The sequence below is a fragment of the Lemur catta genome, chromosome 21 (genome assembly GCF_020740605.2).
Source record: "Lemur catta isolate mLemCat1 chromosome 21, mLemCat1.pri, whole genome shotgun sequence".
Lineage (NCBI taxonomy): Eukaryota > Metazoa > Chordata > Mammalia > Primates > Lemuridae > Lemur > Lemur catta.
In genome coordinates, this window is record NC_059148.1 from 12,302,410 (window position 1) to 12,322,834 (window position 20,425).

The 20,425-nt window shown below is 40.4% G+C and overlaps 1 protein-coding gene across 1 annotated transcript in view; it reads left to right on the forward strand.

The window, feature by feature from the left end:
- Positions 1 to 20,425, forward strand: part of GRK3 (G protein-coupled receptor kinase 3) — a 119,334-nt gene that overhangs the window by 20,154 nt on the left and 78,755 nt on the right. The window contains exon 2 of the mRNA XM_045534349.1: positions 5,034 to 5,110. Coding sequence (XP_045390305.1) covers positions 5,034 to 5,110 — 77 coding nt within the window. The remainder of the gene's footprint in view (positions 1 to 5,033; positions 5,111 to 20,425) is intronic.

Below are 20,425 nucleotides of genomic sequence, written 5' to 3' on the forward strand. Positions count from 1 at the left end.
ACTTGGGAACAGTTGACATTAAACCATAAGAGATACTTTTACAGACTGCCTCAGAATCTATCTGGTGAGGTTTGGTGATTTTAAATCTAGCGGTAAACTTTTTACTGGGCCTTTGGATGGCATAGCTCTATTCTGGGTGCCCGATGAGTAGTTTGTAGAAAATATTTAGCAACTACATATAAAAAAAAGTAGTTTCTTTTGCGGGGAGTTGAATCTTGGTATGACTGCTCGGTCGTCTAATCTTAAAAAGAAATCTGCCTTTTGGGTTTTTTGATGGCCAATAATGGTAACAGCTCTCATTTGCATGCTGGTTACAGTTTAAACAGCACTCTCTCACCATCTTACTTGATCTTCACAACTACCTTGTTATGTGCTACTGGTCTTTTTAGGCAATATATTATGTACTATTTAAAATATTTGTTTAAATTCATTTTATTTTGGACATTAGAATAAAACACAAACCTCATATAGAAGAATATGGAGACTTTTAATAATGGGAGGTATCTAGCTTGTCATACATGCTGTAGTTTCTCTACTGCAGGTGTTGAAGTACAACCTAGTAGGGTTGGCGTATCTCCAACTAGTTGGTATTAAATTAAAAAAAAGTCTATTAGGCCTCCCACCAATATATATATATGGTATATATAGGCCTCATTTTCATGAGGAAGAATGTAAAAGTAGTGATCCTGGAGTCTGGACGCCAAAATTTGATTCTTCAAAGCTTTCTGTAATGAAAATTTCAAACATGTACAGGAGAGAATAACAGTATGAAACTGATGTATTAATAGCTGTCACTCAGCTTCATGAGTTATTAATACATAGCCAGTCTTGTTTCACCTATACCTGCTGTTTCACGTATACCTATATTATTCTGAAATATATCTAGACATGATATATCATTTCATCTATAAATATTTTTGTATGTATTCGTACAAGATAAGGACTCTTTTAAAATACAAAAGTGTCAGCACAATATGTTGCCACTGCTTAAAAAAAAAGGCTTCCTTGATATCATCAAATATTTAATCCATATTCACATTTCTCTAATTTTATAAAAATTTTTTTACTTAAATTTAGTTTCATATAAGGTCCACATATTATGCCTTATTGTTAATTCTTTTGAGTTTTATTTTTTGACCTACATGTTCCTCTGTCATGATTATTTTCCTCTTGGGATTTTTTGTTAAAGAAATTTGGTCATTTGCTGTGTAGTTTCCCACACCCGAGATTTTGCTGATTGCATCCCCATGGAGTAATTTTTTAAAAAAGCAAAGGTTTCTCAGATGTGACACCAAAAACACGATCTGTAAAAGAAAATATTTATATATTGGATTTAATTAAAAATTAGAAGCTGTTGCCCTTCACAGACAGCACTAAGCAAGTGCAAAGATAAATTATAGACTCTGAGAAATATTTGAAAATCACATGTATGACAAATAACTTGTATGCAGAATATGTAAAGAACTTTTACAATTGAATATTAAGACACCATTCCTCAGAACAGGCAAAACATTTGAATAGACATTTCGCCAACAAAGACAGATGAATGGCTAATAAGCACATGAAAAAAATGCTTAGTATCACTACTCATTAGTGAAATGGAAATTAAAACCACAATGAGATGCTACTTCGCATCCACTAGAATGGCTAAAATAAAAGTCAGAAAATGAGTGTGTTCAGGGACATGGAGAAATGAGAATTCTCATTTCTATATTGCTGATGGGAATGTGAAATGGCATAGCCAAAATGGAAAGTAGTTTGGTAGTTTCTTTAAAAAATGCTTTAAAACATATTTTCCATATGATCTAGGTGATTCACTTACATGTATCTACCTACGAGAAATATCTTCACACAGACTTATAGGTGGCTGTTCATAAAAGCATTATTTGTAATAGCTCCATGTAGGAAATAATCCAAATAGAAAAAGTAGACAGAAAATCAGTAAGGGTATAGAAAATCTAAGAAACACCATTAACCAACTTGACCCAACTGACATTTATAGATCAGTCCATTCCAATAGCAGCATATACATTCTGTTTAAGTGCACATAAAATAGTCAACAAGATATATCATTTTCTACACAGTAAAACAAATATCAACCAATCTTAACTGAATCATTCAAAGTATGTTCTCTGACCACCAAGGAATTAAACTAAAATTTAATAACAGAAAGATAATGGGAAATCTCCAAGTATTTATAAATGAAGCAATACAGTTCTAAATACCTCATAGGTCAAGTAAGGGATCTCAAGGGAAATTAGAAAATAATTAGAATTGAATGAAAATGAAAATAGAATGTATCGATATCATCTATGAGATGCAGTTCAATCAAGCCCTAGAGGGAATTTTATGACTTTAAATGGTTACATTAGAAATGTTTAAATTCATTGATCTAAATTCTTAAGTTAGAAAAGAAGCAACCAAGACAAGATAGTATTCATGTAAGGACAGACATATAGATCAATGCAATAGGATGGTCCAAAGATGGACCTATACATATTTAATATTGACTCAAAAAGGAGCCAGGATAACTCAGTGTTTCAACAGGTGGGACTAAAACAGGTGTTATAAGGAAAAAAAAGAACTTTGATACCTACCTTTTACTATACACAAAAATTAACCTGAAATGGATATTGGACTAACTAAGCACAAAAGCTAAAACTTTAACATTTCTAAAGGAAATATAGATTAAAATATTCCTGACCTTGGGATGTGAAAGATTTCTTAGGACAGACTGTTCATCAAAGAAATATCAATGAATTGGAACTCATCAGTTAAATACTTCTGGTCTTAGAAGGATTCCATGAAGGAAAAGAAGAGTCAAAGTGCCAACTGCGAGAAAATATTGTCATCACATAAATCTGATATAGGACTTATTTCCAGGCTAAAAAAAGGAGTTTTACAACTGAGTAATAAGACAAACAACTCGATTAAAATGTAGGCAAAAGATTTGTATGCATACCTCACAAAAGAAGATATGCAAATTCTAACACTCATTTACAAACATGCTCAACATGTTCATTAGGGAAATGCAAACTAAAATACAAATTAAAATAAAATACCACCACACACCCAAGGGAGTGGCTAAAATTTAAAAAGTCTTGCAAGTGTTAACAAGGATGTGGAGCAACTGGAACTATCATACATTGGTGGGAATGTAAAATGGTACAACCACTTTGGAATATAGTTCAGGAGTTTTTCATGTATGTTATAATTTACTTTATGACCAACAATTTCATTTCTTGGTATTTATCCATGAAAAATGAAAACACATGCCCATAAAAGACTAATACATAGATATTTATAGCTCTGTTATTCATAGTAGCTCCAAACTGGATGCACCCAAATGTCTATCCACAGATGGATGGGTAAACAAATTGTGGAATAGTCACACATGGTGTACTGTTTGGCAATAGAAACAAACTAAATTGTTATGCACATAGCAATATGGGTGAAGCTGTCTTATGTCAAGTGAAAAAAGCCAGACACAATAGACAACATATTGTATAATTTTATTTATGTAAAATTCTAGAACTGGGGCATGCAATCTCTGTTAACAAAAGCAGATCAATAGTTACTTGGATTCTAGAATATGGAGGGATTGACTGTAAAGGGGTACTTTTTGGGGTGATAGAAATATTCTATATTTTGATTAGGATAGTAGTTAATGGGTGCATACGTTGGTCAAAAACTCATTTAATGGTACACTTAAAATATGCATTTAGTTACGTATAAGTTATAACTAGTTTGTTTTAAAAAGTAAAAAAAAAACAACAAAATAATGCTAAATTGTTGTTCACTTTCACCATCAGTGGATAATAGTGATTAAATTTTCACTTTTTCCATTTAGATAATCACTTTTCGGGGTTCACTTATTGAATAATCCATCCTTCCCCATTTTTCTGACTTGCTACTTCTATTATATGTCAGAGTTCCGTCTGTGTGTGACTGTTTCCGTGCCATCCCATTTCCTTGTTAGGTTTGTTTATCCTGTCGTAACTATTTTAGCTTCATAATAAGCCCCAGTATCTTTGGTCTCTTTCTTCATAAGTGTTTTGGCTATTCTTGATCTGGTGGTGTATTGTATAAATCCTATTTTTATTTACTTATTTATCTATTTATTTATTTAGAGATAGGGTCTTGCCCTGTCACCCAGACTGGAGTGTAGTGGAATGAACATAGCTCACCGCAGCCTTGAACTGCTGGGCTCAAGCGATCCTCCTGCCTCAGCCTCCCGAGTAGCTGTGATTACAGGAGCGAGCCACCATGTCTGGCTGTTTTGTATAAATGTTAGAAAGAGCTTTTCTGTTTCCATGTTCTATGAAAAACTCTGTTGGGATATTGATGGGAATTATATTGATTTTATAGATAAATATGGGTAAACTTTCAATTTTTACAATATTAAATCTTGCTGTTTGTAACTGTGGTGTATCTTTCCATTTCTTTAAATCTTCTTAATGTCTCTCAGTACAATTTGTAGTTTTCCCCATAAAGTTCTTGCCCATAATTTGGAAGAATAATTTCAAGGTATTTAATGTTTTTTATTTTATTGCAAGTGAAGTCTTCCTTCTTATTATGTTTTCTCATTGCTTATTATAGGTGTAGAAATACAATTTTTTTTGAATATCAATCATGTATCTAGGAAACTTTTACCTTTGTTTTAGAAGGAGGCGTAATGATTGATTAGCAGAATTTGTCGCGTGTGTGGTGCTGTGTGTGGGGGGCATGCGGTGTGTGCATATTTGGGAGAATGTTTATATTGAAGGTCAGTTTTCAAAGTCCTTAATTTATTCTGTAGTCGAGTCTCTACATGTCGGGTTGGCTCCATGTTGCAGCAGGGCACAGTGCCTAACGCTGGTACATTTCCAACTGTTGGTCTAGTCCGCCGTTTCATGTAGTCACAGATGTCGGCAAGAGGATGTCCCTCGTGAAGTTAATATCCTTGAGTCAAGCATCTATAGCTCTTTCATTCTGGGGACAGTTAGTGGCGATGCAGGCTGTATTGTTAAACATGTGTCACTCTTCCCTTTCAGTATCCGGAGCGTGATGCAGAAATATCTTGAAGAGAGAAATGAAATAACCTTTGACAAGATTTTCAATCAGAAAATCGGTAAGTCCTGCTCGCACGTTTTGCGTGCTGTAATTTCGTAGTGAAATTGGGTGATACGACAGCAACATATAAATGCAGCCCCTAATGCTTTATGTCCTTTACAGCCACAGCTGGGAATGAAGGAAGTCTCATGTAATAATGAGGTTCTTAATGACGACTCATATTCCTAGTGAGATATCTTGTGAGTAATCTACTGGGAAACAGACTAGTGTGACTCTGAGTCTTACGGTGGTTTAGGGGGTTGCTGCGATGGAAGGATTGGGTACTTGGTAAGCAAACGCAGCTCTCTCCCCGCTTAATAGCTGATGTGTCCCCACTGCCCTCCTTCAGGACTTGAGCTTGTCTGAGAGCCTCAGCTTCCCAAACTGCCCTTGTGCCTCCCGTGGCCGTGGAGAGCTGGCATGTGCCTTCATAAACGTCACTCCACTCCGTGGTTGGCTATTTCCTTCCAAAGCGGGGGGGGGCTGGACCACTTGATCTCATCAGTTTTCACGGGTCTATGGGTTTTGTGTGCCGTTCTTTCTGGGCAGGACCACATGGATTACTCTTACTCCTGTAGCTCCAGGAATAACAGTGTCCACTCAGCAGGCCACAAGGACCCCCTGGCCCCATCACATGTGTACGTATGGGCCAGGGACCCATCTGTCACTGGCTGAGCCCCAACTCTGGCCACAGCTGGCAGATGTGTTGTTGTGTAGAAGTGATTTGGAGTTACCCAGCAGTTAGTGCCTGAAGAAATTAGAATTGCATAGGAACTGCCTTAGTTTCAAGGCCTGTGAAGACATAGGGTATGATATTGACATCTGCCTTCTGGAAAGCTGGCGGTTTGTTTAGAGGTGACGGTCAGCAGGGTTAGGTAAGAGCTATCCTCCCTCCCTCCCTCCCTCCCTTCCTTCCTTCTCTCCTTCCTCCCCTCCTTCCCTCCCTCCCTCCCTCCCTCTCCTCCCTCTCCTCCCTCTCCTCCCTCCCTCCCTCCCTTCCTTCCTTCCTTCTCTCCTTTCTCCCCTCCCTCTCTCCCTCCCTCCCTTCCATCCTTCCTTCCTTCCTTCCTTCCTTCCATCCATCTTTTCTTTCTTTACTTCTTTGCTCACAAAACAGTTCCCTCCCTCCCTTCCTTCCTTCCTTCTTTCCTTGTCTCCTTCCTCCGCCCCCTCCCTTCCTTCCTTCCTTCCTTCCTTCCTTCCTTCCTTCCTTCCTTCCTTCCTTCCTTCCTTCCTTCCTTCCTTCCTTCCTTCCTTATCTTTTCTTTCTTTACTTCTTTTCTCACAAAACAGTTCCTGCTCTCCAAAAATTCCTTAAATAATATTTTATTCTCAGCCAGTATAGGATTCATTATTTGGTCCGCCAGCCAGCCATGGTGTTAATCTGCCCATCGTGATGAGATAAACGGGTAATCCTCAGGTTTTTACATGAAATCAGCATCGCTGAATGTAGGAAAATAGGAGGCGTCTTTCCTTTCTTTGCGCCTTGTTTGCCTCCCACCGTTACGGCGATGGTTTGCTGGGGAGCTATGTGGCTCAGTTTTTAAATTATTTTATTGCTGGAGAAAATTACTTCATTCAAATTCCAAGAAATTACAGTCCCCTAGAAGTCTATTTGTGGGTGCAGTTGTTTCCGTGGTTATGCACGACTGATAGACCCCTTAGAGACGGAGTGTCCTGCCAGATGGTTCTAGGCTGCTCTCTCATTTGTGGACGAGGAGATGTAGACACGGGGAGGTGAAGTGACTTGTTTCGATTCCCAGTTCTCCTTCTCTGCTCTGATAGTGCTGCAAAGACTGCTGGAAAGGAAAGGGTGGGTGTAAAAGGTAGAGGGTCACCCAGTAAGACCCGGGGAGATTTTTAAAGAAAGAGTTAAGATGTTCTCTTTTATTCAGGTTAAGTAGAAACTGGTGCAAAGTCTATGTGTTTTTGTAAACCACTTCTATTATTTAATAGTTTACAAAAATTAGCCAGTCTATGAAGGCGGTCTTCTGTAGATGGAGCTTTCTTGGTGGCCATGAAGTACAGCGGGGGAAAGGGGACAGGAGTGATTTGGAGAAGCGGATGAGGTGTGGCCCGTAGGTGCTGCAGGAAAAGGTGTGGAAAGCTAACGGCCTTCCCCACGCAGAGCTATCTCACCCTGATCCTCAGGATTTGGTTGGGGAACAGATAACTTAAAAGGATTTGGCTTTCATTTCATTAGTTATGACTGCTTCTCATTATTTTCACGGTGTTTGTGGAACTCCCATCCACATAAATTGCTCTCTTTTGCTTTTGATTTTGTATGAAAACCCAGAAAACAAAACTCTCATGATACCAAGAGAGAGAAACTCCTTACCTTTAGAAGGGAAGGGAAAAAGGAATTATTTATCTATTTGTTTCATAGCGAAAACCTTTTAAATTTATTTTTTCACAGCTTTGTTGAGATATATTTCACATGGCATGAAATCCAGCCATTGAAAGTTAACAGTTGAGTGACTTTTAGTGTATTCACAGAGCTGTGCAACCATCTGCACAGGGTTTTAGAACACAGTTTAGAAAATGTTCTGGAACATTGTCATTACCCCCAAAAGAAACTCTGTACCCATTAGCTGTCACTCCCTGTTCCCCACTCCCCCAGTGCCTGGGAACCACTAATCGAATTTTTTCTCTATGGCTTTGCCAGTGTTGGACATTCCACATAAAGGGAATTGCATACTCAGTGGCCTTTTGGATTTGGCTTCTCTCAGCCCATCTTTAAGGTCCGAATCGGTTGTACCCTGGGTCAGAAATTCATCCCTTATTGTAGTTGAGTAACATTCCATTGCACGCGTAGACTGCATTTTGTTTATCCATTCGCCAGTTGATGGACATTTGGTTTGTTTCTGCTTTTTGGTTACTTTGAATAATGTGCTATGAAGGGAAGGGATTTTTTACCGTGATGTGAGTCAGTGGTTCCCTATGGTTAGTTAAGATGTAGCTGGGAGACTGTGATCAACCTGTCTTCCCCTCCAGCTCTCACTCCCATTTCTGAAATGCATCGATGATTCTTTCTTCCCTTATGTATTTTGTTGTTCCCTCTCCCTTCTGTAACTCCTTTCCTGTCTACCAGCCTGCCAAATACACGTACAGCGCCCCAAACGTGAGTTTTCCATCGTTTGGATTAAAGCCTTACCTAACCCCAGCTCTGGGGGCCTTTGACCCGAGCTCCTGCTGGGCTAACGAAGTAGGGTCAGCCTCCCCGGGCACTGATGGGCTTTGAAACTCATCTCAGTTAAGCTGGTAAAATTAAAAATTGTTTAAATAAATAATTTCTTCTTTCCTCCTCTTAATTTGTGAGCTTGGCGCTGGTCCGGAGAAGCTGAGTTCAAACTTGGAAGGTCATGGTCGCGGGAAAGAACAGCGACTGATGGGAGTGTAGGGAGCGAGCACAAGACACACGTCTGTCATTACGCTTTGGCAGAGCTATCTATTACTACAGCTAACGTGTCTGTGTTTGACCGTCTGGTCCCTCTTGTTTTCTCTGTGACCTTCTCACTTTTGCCTGGTATCAGGGATTGGGGAAGAGTGGAGGGTGGGCCGTGGTTGGAGTACATTTGTCTGACACTCTGGATCGGGTTCCAGCACATTCCTTCCCCTTTGTCGTCTGTTCCATCTGCGCCTCCCGTGACTCCTTGTGTTGGCACCTTGTTCTCTCCACTCGCTGTCCCCGCTTCCCTCTCCCCCTACTGCTTTTCAGTGGCTCTCTTGGTCCTCTTTCACCCTCTGTCCCCTGCCTGTCAACTCCTTTTCTCTCTTCTCGTACCTTACCAAGGTCCCCCCATGCACGGTTAGCACAGGGCTCGGGGACTGCCCTCCAATGTGTGCTGCAGCTAATCTGTAAAAATGTTTTGTGAAATGAAAAAATGTAGATGTCTTTCATTTACTTGGCCTCTGAAGCTTTGCTAACAGGTGATCGGCAGACCTGTTTGCTACACCCCAAAGGGGTGGTTATTTCATTGGTTTTCTTATCTATTAAGTGGGGATGCCAGTAGCACCTGCCCCTAGACTGTTGTGAAAACTCAGCCAGTAATGTACACGGAGCCCTTAACACAACCATCGGTTCTCAGCAGGTGCCCAGTGAATGAAAGCTCTTAAACAAAATTGTTTGTTTAAAAAGTTTTTTTGACATACACAAAAGTAGACTAGAATAATGAACCCCGATACGTGAGTGTGTGTGTGTATACACCCACCTACATTCTGTATTTTTCAACATTTTGCTATACTTGCTTTTTTTATCCCCTTTTTCTGATTGCTGAAATATTTTAAAGTATAATAATTAGCAAACCACTCATAGCATTTCATATGCATCTTTAAAAAATATGAATGGTTTCATATATAACCTCAATATCTTTATCCCAATCTATGAAATTTTTGATTATTCTCAGAATACTCTAATACTAAGTCTTTAGTCACGTTTTTCTGATTAACTTAAAAATGTCCTTTTACTTTTGGTTTGAATTAGGATCCAAATATTGTTCTTGTAATTGGTGATGATATCTCTTTTAATCTAAAACAGCTCCCGTCTTGCCTTCCACACACACACACACACACACACAGTTAATTATTGAAGAAACTGGGCCTGTTGTGTTATAGAATGTTCCACATTCTGGATTTTTCTGTTTGCTTCTAAATGGTGTCATTTAAATTGTACTTCTATTTCCTATATTTCCCGTAAACTGAAAGAAAGCTCTAATCAGATTGAGCTTCAACTTTTTGTGGCAAGAGTGCTTTGTGGTTGGTGCTGTGTACTTCATGGCAGGCACACATGTCACTTGGGGTCTCTGTAGTCACCTCTCTGAAGTGGGCTTGGATGGGCCCAGCTATCAAGTCCCTCCTTCAGCCGGCATCTGCTCTGTGTTTCTTTTTTCCCCCCTACAATCTTTGCCTAAATCAGTTATTTTATTAGGGATTTACAAAATGGTGAGTTTCCTAATTATGCTGTTCCTTCTGCATTTAGTACTTCTACCCATCAATGAGGGATATTCAGTTACCTTTAAATATGGTTCAATAAGAAAGGCAGATGTGGTAGGTATGACCCCTACGACCTTAGCCTTGTGGTGTTACTCCCAAGCATACGGTGGCCAAAAGAGATTTTGCAGATACAATGAAGGTTATTGTCTGGATGGGCTTAATCTACTCCAGTAAGAGCTTTAAAAGCAAGAGTTTGCTGGGGCTAGCAGCAGAGGAGGAAGAAGCTCAAGAAAGAGTCGACACAGTGTTGCAGGCTTTGCAGAGGGAGGGGGGACTGCATGGGGTGGCGTGTGGGTGCTCCCCAGGAGCCGAGGAAACAGCCACCTCAGTCCTACAACCACAAGGAACTGAATTCTGCCCACAACTGGAGTGAGTTTGGAGGCAGATTCCTAACCAGAGCCTCTAGACAAGAAGTCAGGCTGGCTGACACCTTAAATTTGGCCTAAGCAGAGAACTAGCAGAGCCCACCTGGACTTATGTCCTACACAGCTGTGAGATAACATGTGTGTGTGTTGTTTCTAAGCCACTAAGTGTTTGGTGACATGTGACACAGCAATAGAAAATGAATACAGCAGGATAAATGCTTCATTCTTTGTTTGCAATTGCCAATATACAGAATAAGGAGATTAAGTGACAGCCACTTTCATGCTCCTCTTCATCCTTTTATGGATATTATATGTCTTAACGGATATCAATTGATCTCTAGTTTGCTGTCAGTAAAACTTACATATTTAGACATTGACACAGTGTGTTTAGTTTTAAGGAGATACTGGTTATTGAATAGGCAGTAAAATCAATTCATCAGTTATAGTTAAGATTAGTCTGTTCCTATTTTTCTTCTGTAAGATATGCTGAAATTGTAATTTCATCATATGCAAGTGAGGCCCATGGGATTTGATAAATTCCATCCGTCTGTGGACAATCTACTTAGCCTCTCTGTCTGCGTATTCATTCCTATTAAAGGAGCATGTTTCAAATTATAAGGAGACTCTAAAATAGATACTTAATACATGAAGTATGCAAATGTTATTCTCATGTAGAAAGGACATGATGGTTAATGTAATATTGCACCACGTATTGCCATGGAAGGCATTTCATTTTATAGCAGTGACTTCAGAGCTTAATCCAGAGTTGGAATAGTAATCTTTTTGAATTTGGTGTATGACATAATTGACTCACTGTAAGTATATTATTTGATGATTTTATTTCTAGTGTATTTCTAGAGTTGTCCAACAACCACCCTGATCCGATTTGAAGACATTTCCATGCCCCGAAAAGACCCCTCCTGCCCATTTGTAGTCACTCCCTGTTCCCACCCTCAGCCCCAGGCAGCCACTCGTCCGCTTTCTGTCTCTCTGGATTTGCCTTTTCTAGACAGTTCATGAAACTGGAATCATACAGTATGAAGTCTGTAGTCTTCTTCATCTGGCTTCTTTTATTTTGATGTAAGGTTTTTGATGTTCATCCCTGCTTTTGTGTATCAGTACTTCTTTCCCTTTTGTTGCTGACGAGCATTCCATTAAGTGGATGTAGCAAACTTTCTTCATCCATTCACCAGCTGATGGGCATTTGGGTTATCGCCACTTTTTGTCCATGATGAACAATGCTGCTGTGAGCATTTGTGTACTAGTTTTTTGTGGACATATGTTTTTGTTTCTCTTGGGTATATACTCAGGAGCGGAATTGCTGGGTCATATGGTAAATTTATGTTTAACTTTTTAAGAAATTACCAAATTCCTTTCCAAAGTGGCTGTACCATTTGACATTCCCACCATCAATTTATGAGGGTTCCAGGTTTACCATATGGTCATCAATACTTGCTGTTATCTGTCTTTTTGATTATAGCCATTCTAATGAGCATGAAGTGGTATGTATCTAATTGTGGTTTTGATTTGCATTTCTCTAGCAGTTAATGATAATGAACACGTTCATGATAAAGGCATTTGTATATCTTTTTAGTAAAATGTCTGTTTAAATCTTTAGCCCATTTTAAAAATTGCATTGTCTTTATCTATGTTGTACATCATGTGTATGAGTTACAAATATTGTCTTCCAGTTGGTGGCTAGAATCTAATCTCTTTTTCACTTTCTTAATGTTGACTTTTGAATGACAGGAGGTTTTAATTTTGATGAAGTTCAACTTACACATTTTTTTCTTTTATGACTCATACTTTGGTGTCATATCTAAGAATGTTTTGCCTAACAAATTCACAGATTTTTTTTTTCTATTTTTCTTCTAAAAGTTTGATTGTTTTAGCTCTTACATTTAGGTCTCTGGTGATTTTGAGTAAATTTTTGTCTGTGATGTGAAGTCTAAATTTATCCTTTTTTGCGTGTGGATATCCAATTATCTGAAAATCATTTGTTGAAAAGACTTTCCTCACTGGATTGCCTTGGCACTTTGTTAAAAATTAATTAATGGTAAATGTAAGGACTTATTTCTGGGCTCTGGATTTAATTCCATTAATGTGTGTGTCTGTCCTGATGCCAGTACCACACTGTCTTAATTACTGTAGCCTCATGGTAAGTTTTGGAATTGGTAAATAAAAATCTGCTCTCTTTTTTTTCAAAGTTGTCTTTGGCTATTCTGGGTCCTTTGCATTTCCATATGAATTTTTAGCATTTTTCAATTTCTGCAAACCAAATCTTGCTGGGATTTTGATAGGGATTGTGTTGTATTTGTACATCAATTTGAGGAGAATTGCCATTTTAACAGTATTAACTCTTCCAACCCAGGAAAATGAAATGTCTCTACCGTCTTTTTAGGTCTTCTTTAATTTCTCTCAGCAGTGCTTTGTAGTTTTTAGTGTTGAACGTTTAAAATTTATTCCTAAGTATTTTAATCTTTTTTGATGCTATTGTGAATGGAATTGTTTTCTTAATTTCAATTTTGGTTGTTCATTGCTAGTACATGGAAATAGAATGGGTTTTTATATAATGATCTGGTATCCTGTAATCTTCCTGAACTAGTTTATTAGTAAGGGGTGTGTGTGTGTGTGTGTGTGTGTGTGTGTGTGTATTCTTTAGGGTTTTCTACGTATAGGACCCTGTCTGAATGAAAACAGTTTTACTTCTTTCTTTCCATTCTATGCCTTTTATTTCTTTCCAATTTTTACTTTTCACTTTAATTTCTTAAATACTTTTAATGTTGGTCTCAAACATACTGAGCATGATTTTTAAGGAACATTTACCTAGAAAGAATACATAAATCATATTTGACATTTGGGGCCAAGGTGTTAGGAATATACTTGCCATGGCTTTGAAAACAAAGGTATATGTTTCATTATAAAATGAATGTGTTGGTCAAACAGAAATTACTACCTTACAAAGTCCTTTTTTAAAAAGAAAAAATTTCTGAGCAGTCTCCATAGAAATAAAGATGGACACAGATATGTCATAGGTACTTATTCTAAAAACTTGGTAACTTTATAAAACCACAAAAGCACTAAAAATACAACAATAAACCTTGCAGGATTACATTTTTATCAGTTTCAATGAACAAAGTTGCCAATTTATTTTATGATTTATAAAATTATTGCTTGAAGTATTTTGTGCTTTAAAACATAATAGGTAGGTAGTTAAAATCTGAAAACATTTATAACTGTGCAGCTTTGGATTCAAAGGCTAGGGTTAAATTATAGCTCACTGAGCGCTTTTGCATATGGTTGTAGAGAGAGAAATCTTAACCTGGGAACCAGCTTCAACCTCTGTTTTCCCTTTTGTTTCTACCCTTGTTTGGAAGTGTTTGTTTCTGTCACCGTGAAGGGTCTCTCCCCTGACAGAGGTCCCTGATGGAGAGTGACAGAACCAGTTCCCTCCCTGTCTTATCCACAAACCTTTCTCCAGCTCAGAGCAACCACAGCCACAGAGAAGAAAAACTTGGGGTCCATTCAGTTCTGCATCAATGCCTTTGTCGAGACTTTTGGTGAGGGCAAGAGTTAAAGAGCCGTTTAAACTTTCAAACAGCAGAGACAAACACTTGACTAAGCACAGCTAATTGGATTTTCAGTTGAAAAGGCAACAGCTGGCTGCCAATGCTAAGGGGACTCTAGGTAAATTAAGGTCACAGATTCTGCACAGTTTCAACTTGGGTCTCCTGATAAAAATGCTGCCCAGAGAGGAAAGACACTAGCATAGAGGGAAAAGCTGTTGCTTAAAAACCTACCGGCAAGGCAGCTTTTCCAGCTAACTTCATCATCTATGTTGGATTAAACAGTTCTGGGGATCAGGTCCTGGTGTTGGAGTCGGCCCAGGCTGGGAGACACCACATGCCCCTGCAGTGCAGCCTCCACAGCTCTGAAAATTTGGGACATCTGAGAGATTTGGGCTAAAAAGGATAAAAAGAGGATAAAAAGGCTAAACCAGTTCTATGAGAAAATTTGATTGTCTCTTTTTTTTTTTTTGAACCAGGTTATTAGGGCTAGTTTTTCTTTTTAAAATTATCATTCGACTTCTGAGAGCAGCTGTAGTTATCACTTGCCCCCCAAATTTCAAAACTGCATATTACTGGAATAACATAATCCTTTAACATCTACTAATCACTGGAACTGTAGGAACGCTGATACATGAGCGCTGGACTCCTGATCGGCAGGCTGGCATGTCTGTTATCTTTTACATTTTTACCATTTAATTTTCCCCGAGCTCGTCTGATCCTGTGATTGGAATACTATGAGTCTATAATAGGAATTACTATTAACTGAAGACAGCGATGGCTACCTGTGTACTAGAAACTGCACTGAGTGTTTCTGTATATTGGTAAAATAACATGACTAAGTTTGCACAACTCTCAAGTGGCAGAGCCTTGATTGGAAGTAACGTGCTTTTTCTGCCTGTAACCAGGAAAAGTTACCGTGGAAATTAGCATGCATATCAAGTTCCTTTTTTTAAAAAAAAAATAACTTATCAACTGTAGGATTCCTATTCAATCTATAATGATACTGAAATCCAGAATTCTGTGGCAGTGCACAAAGATCTCTCTGTAGCTGGTCTACTTTCTGTGCTTTGCTGAATGAGACATTCACCATCAGATGTGTTTGGAGTGCTTCGCTGGGAAGGGCTCATCAAACAAAAAGGCACTTGAAGAAGACTAAGGCAGTATCAGGCCACAGAAGGCTCCCTTCGCCAACCAGCTCACCCTGCAAAAGATGGGTAGCAAAGCAAGTGTGTGAAACCCACGAACCTTTGGCGTTCTGGTACCGAACAGCTGTTAAGTGTGACTGCCAAGGAGCCCTGGGATTCATGGAAAGGGCTCATGGTCGTTTTTCTGAGGCATGAATTTAAATTGCCAGGCAAATGCGGAGAAGCGACTGTTTCGGCCAGGAGATGAGTCTTGCAAATCTCCCAGCATCTGCAGCTGAACTCAACTTTTGAGCTGCCAGGGTCCACATATTTTAGGAACAAAAGAAAATACATGCAGTAGCAATATTAGCAATGTGGGGTCTTGATCTGTCTTGCTAGAGATACCAAGGGCCTGTGAAGCCTCACCTCTCCTGCAAAAGTTATCCATGAGCTTTTTAAACTGACAGTGGGGGACGATGGGACCATTTTAAGATTTTAAGAACCCTCAGCTGGTTATGAAATTCAAGGTGGCAGTCTATTGTGGTAATATCCCCTGGTTTTAGCTTTTTCGTAAATACCTTTCCGGATGGTTTTATACCTTATTGTTGATTTATTTTACTATTTCTACTTCTAGTCAACGTCAAGACCAGGAAATATAGAGATATGCTATTAGGTGATTATTAGGCTTTGTTTGAAACTTATTGCTAAAACTTTAATCATTTGTTCAATAAATTTAACTATGTGCCACACATCCTGAAATCCACACCTTTATGGAGCTAACGTGCTATCGGGGGGAGACAGACTGACAAATATATACTGTCCACGGGGTGGGGGATGTTATGGAGAAGAGGTGTGCCGAGGAGAAAGGGGGGAGCGATGGTGTGCATGGTGGTTTCAAACAGGGCATTTGGAGAAGGTGCCACCTATAAAGGACAGTTGCAAAGTACTGGGCGACATGGGGGGCTGGGCCCCTTTGGATTTACCCGGGGGTTAGAGTGCCCAGGTGGAGTGTTCAGCAGGGCGAAGGCCTGGAGGCCGGAGCCACATGGTTGAGGGAAAGAAGGAGGCTGGGGGCTTGGGTGGAGTGGGAGTGAGAGGGACTGTGGGGCCCTGGAGGCCCGGGTTAGGGTTTCTGTGCTTAGGGGGGTGAGACAGGACATAGGACAGAGTGAGCACCAGGCTGGTGTGATCTGACAGCTCCAGGATCAGCCTGGCTGTTGGGGAGGCAGGGGCTGGGGAAGCCTCTCGGGAAGCTGGAGGCCGTGAGAGACGATGCTGCCTCCCGACCTGCGGGGTGGAGGTGGTGAGAAGTCATGGGATTCCAGATTTTGAAGCTAGAGCCAATGGGATTTGTAATGAATTGTATTGTGGTACCAAAGGGGGTGGTGGAGGATGGAGTGGGTGGAGTAGCTTGCCTGGGACACCATAGCCTCAGGTTCAGTTTGGACCGCAGGTGAAGGGAAGGTTCAGATAAGAGGTGGAGGCTACAGGGCGATGATTTTGTTTATGCCTTGTGGAATTAAGGTAACTTGATTTGCACAGTGGGCCGCTCAGTGGAGTGTTGTCACACCTCCTTTGCACTCTACTTGATCCTTTCTAAGAGCTTGGCTCTGACTTGGACAGCTTTCTGCTAGCGGATGAATGGGGAGGACTCTTACAGGTATGAGTCAGAGGAGAAATCCCAGCAAAGGCAGGGACAGAGAGTCCGGGAGACTATTTATAACATTGGAACACAGGGAGAGAAACCAGGACAACTTCTTAGAGAAGCAAATATCCTTACCTTGTATGATACACCTACTCTCTAAAGATATGTTTTTTTCAGTTGAAATCATTAATAGTCTTTAGAGTTTTTGCTCTTTAGGAATCCATTTCCTTATCTTATAATCTGTGACTATTTAAGGAGATCGAAATTTGTTTTGTTTTGTGGCTTCTACTTTTAAACCAACAAGTGAGTTCAGAATTGGTGATAGGAAAGACCTTGAAATAGAATGAATAGCTTAATGGGAGCATTGATTTTTGGCCCTTTTTTCCTTTGTTGTTTTTTAGTTTATTGTTTGCAGAATATGCCTGATTTCTTATTCATGAGATACCAACTATATAAGAATCCAGTTGTTATTTATTTTTTCCTTGTTTACTGATACATGTGCTCTGTGCTTGTGTTTTTACTTTTTAGAGCAATTTTATGGACATATTGTATAATATACATACAATAAAATGCATACAAATAAAACTCATTTTAAGAATAGAGTTTGAGTTTTGACAAATGTGTACACCCGTGTACCTACTACCATCCACACAGAGACCATTTTCATCATTAAAGTATATTCAGCTCACCCCAGCCCCAGACAGCCACTGATTTGCTCTCGGTCACCACAGATTACATTTACCTTTTCTAGAACTTCCTATAAATAGAATCAAACAATACCCTTTTGTGTCTGGCTTAGTGTCTGTAATAGTTTTGAAAGTCATCCACATTGTTGCTTGTCCTGGAATTTTGTTTCTTTTATTGCTGAATGATATTCCGTTATATGGACTTAACAGTTCACTTGTTTGTGGGCAGCAGAACTGTTTCCAGTTTGGGGCAATTATAAATAAAGCTGCTATGGACATTTGTACAGAAGTCTTGTAAATGTACACTGTCATTTCTCTTTGGTGAATACTTAGGAGAAGAATTACTGGATCCTCTATGATAGGTGCACATACAGTACCATCATTATGTCTTTTCTAGGAATTGACTCCTTTATCATTGTGAAATGTTCTTCTTTATCTATATTATCTTCTGATAATATATGGCTGACATCTACTTTGTCTCATACTGTCATAATCACCCCAGCTTTCTTGATATTAGTGTTTGCGTGGTACATCTATTCTCCATTCTTTTACTTTTCAAGAGTGTCTGTATTTATGTATTTAAAGCGTGTTTGTTACAGGCAGCATCTGGTTGAGACTAACAATCTCTGCCATTTAATCAGAATGTTTAGACCATTTACAGTTAGTTATCAAATAGTTGGATTTAAGTTTCAAATCCTCCTAATTGTTTTCTATTTGTTCTTTTTTTTTCTTCTTTTTCTGTCTTCTTTTGAATTGAATATATTTTGGTATGTTACGTTGTTGCCATCTCTAGCCTATTAGCTATACCTCTTTTATTTATTTTATTGTTTTGTGTGTCCAGGAAGCTTGGCTTCCCTGAATTCCTGGTGCTGTCACCTCAGCAAGACCACCTTGATCTGCTTGGGTCCCCCTCCTAGCATTTTGGTTCAGAAAGTACCTCCAGGCCAAGAGCTGGCCCAACCCGGGGACCTCCTAGTTTATTTCCCTTCTCTCAGGGACCACAGCCCTTCCATGGAAAGTTACTTTTCTGTCCAGTTTTCTAGTTGTTTATGGTGAGAAATCTCATATGGTAAGAAGTGCCGCTCTTATTAACTGTATGATTCCCTGAAGTGTAATTTTACTTTTGAAATAGAATATTTGGCTCTCGGTGGGAAAATGGGTTCAATATTTGGAACTAGGCCTCCCTGTGAAGTCCTAGACGTCTAGTGCCATTGTTGTAACTTGACAGAGCAGTGCAGAGATGACGGCTGGGTTCCAGGTTACCCATAGCAGCACAGGTACATCTAGGAAGCCTCGAAAAAGGCCATTTCCGTACGGATTGGGTGATGATAGCAGTTATTGAGCCCCTAGTGCTCAGTGCTCTACATACATGTGATCTCATTTAGTCTTCAGAATAGCCCCATGTGTGTGTGCGTGTCTGTGCATGTGTGTGTCACCATTGGCCCCGTTTTACAGGTGAGAAGCCCGGCCGGGCCTCACAGTGAAGGGACGTGTTTAGTGTCTCGCACAGTCATGAGCTGAGCTGCAGTCGGCCACACTCCAAAGCTCATGCTCTTAATCACTCTGCTAGGCTGACTAATTGGACTAATGAAGAAGTTCTTGAAGGGGTCCCTGTGACGGTGCAGGTGGAACGTCTTAGGGGGCAGCAGCAGAGTTCAGGTTCACTAGTGCCGGAGCTCCAGGAGGTGCTTGGTTTCTCCTGGAAGTGGCTACTTGGTGCCAGGACAAAGCTGCATGACCAATGTCCCACGAGAAGCAGCTCCCTCTCCCTGTCTTTCCGTCTTCTCTCCTCCCTTCACCTTTTTCCTTTTAATCTTCTTTTTCTTTCCTCCCCGACCTTCCCAAATAGCAGTAAGAACAGCAGCAGAAGAGAATGAAATAAAAACTGGCCCCAGTTTAATTCACAAAACCACAGAATGTTAGGGCCCACGTGCAACTTCAGATTTTATCTATTCCAGCCCCTGTATGTTGGTGATGAGGACACTAAGGAACATCGGCAGGAAGTGAGTTGACTAAAACCACACCACTTGTTGGACAGCAGGAGCTAGAATTTAGGGTGCACAAACACAGGTGGGTGTAGGGACCTGCTGACTCTGGGGTACTGGGGGTGCCAGGCCGGTTGAAGTGTGAGGAGACTGAGCAGGTGATTACTTAGATCCGTTGTTCAGGGGACGTTTCTTTAAGGGCATGACTTGAGCTGAATCCAGCAGCGCAGCTGTGCCCCCAGAGATGAGGAGGAAGAGAGCATCCTTGGCTGCAGGGGCAGCATGGTGGTTGGCTGGGGCAGGAGAGAGCTCGGTGTGTTTCAGAAGCAGCCAGAGGTGAGGCCAGCAGCACCCATTGGCTGGGGTGGGGGGCAGGGAGCGGGGAGGGGTCAGGAGCCAGGATTTTACCGTCAGTGTGGTGGGAAGCTCTGGTAGGTTTTGACCAGATGGGATTCATTTTAAGGTCATTCCAGCCTCTTTACGGAGAAGGAATTGTCAGGGTCGAGGTGGCAGAGTGGAAACAGGGAGAAGAATGCCGAAGCTCCTGCCCCGTCCAGGAAGGTGCAAACTGTGGCTACTATCAGAGTAAGAGCAGTGGAGGTGCAGGGGTGGCGTGGGTTTGGGATCTGTTCTGTTGGCTGATGAATGCCGGGCAGGGAAAAGACGACTCAAGGAGAACTTGAGTGCCATATTTAGCAGGGCAGGTACTCGCAGAGTTTCTAAAATTTAGGGAAATAAGTACAGTCTGTAAAGTATATTTCCTTATGTTATCTATGACTATAGAAGGAAAGGATCTAGCTAGTGTACTGAGAGATGGAACGACGAGACAAAGTGACACGGTGCTGTGATGGAGCCAAGCATGTTCTCGCCCCCCGCCCACGTGGGGCCTGGCCAGGTCTCAGCCTTCAGCTTGTCTTGCTCCTCTCTGTCCCCTGCATCCTTGTTGCTGCCTAACCCCTCCCACAAGT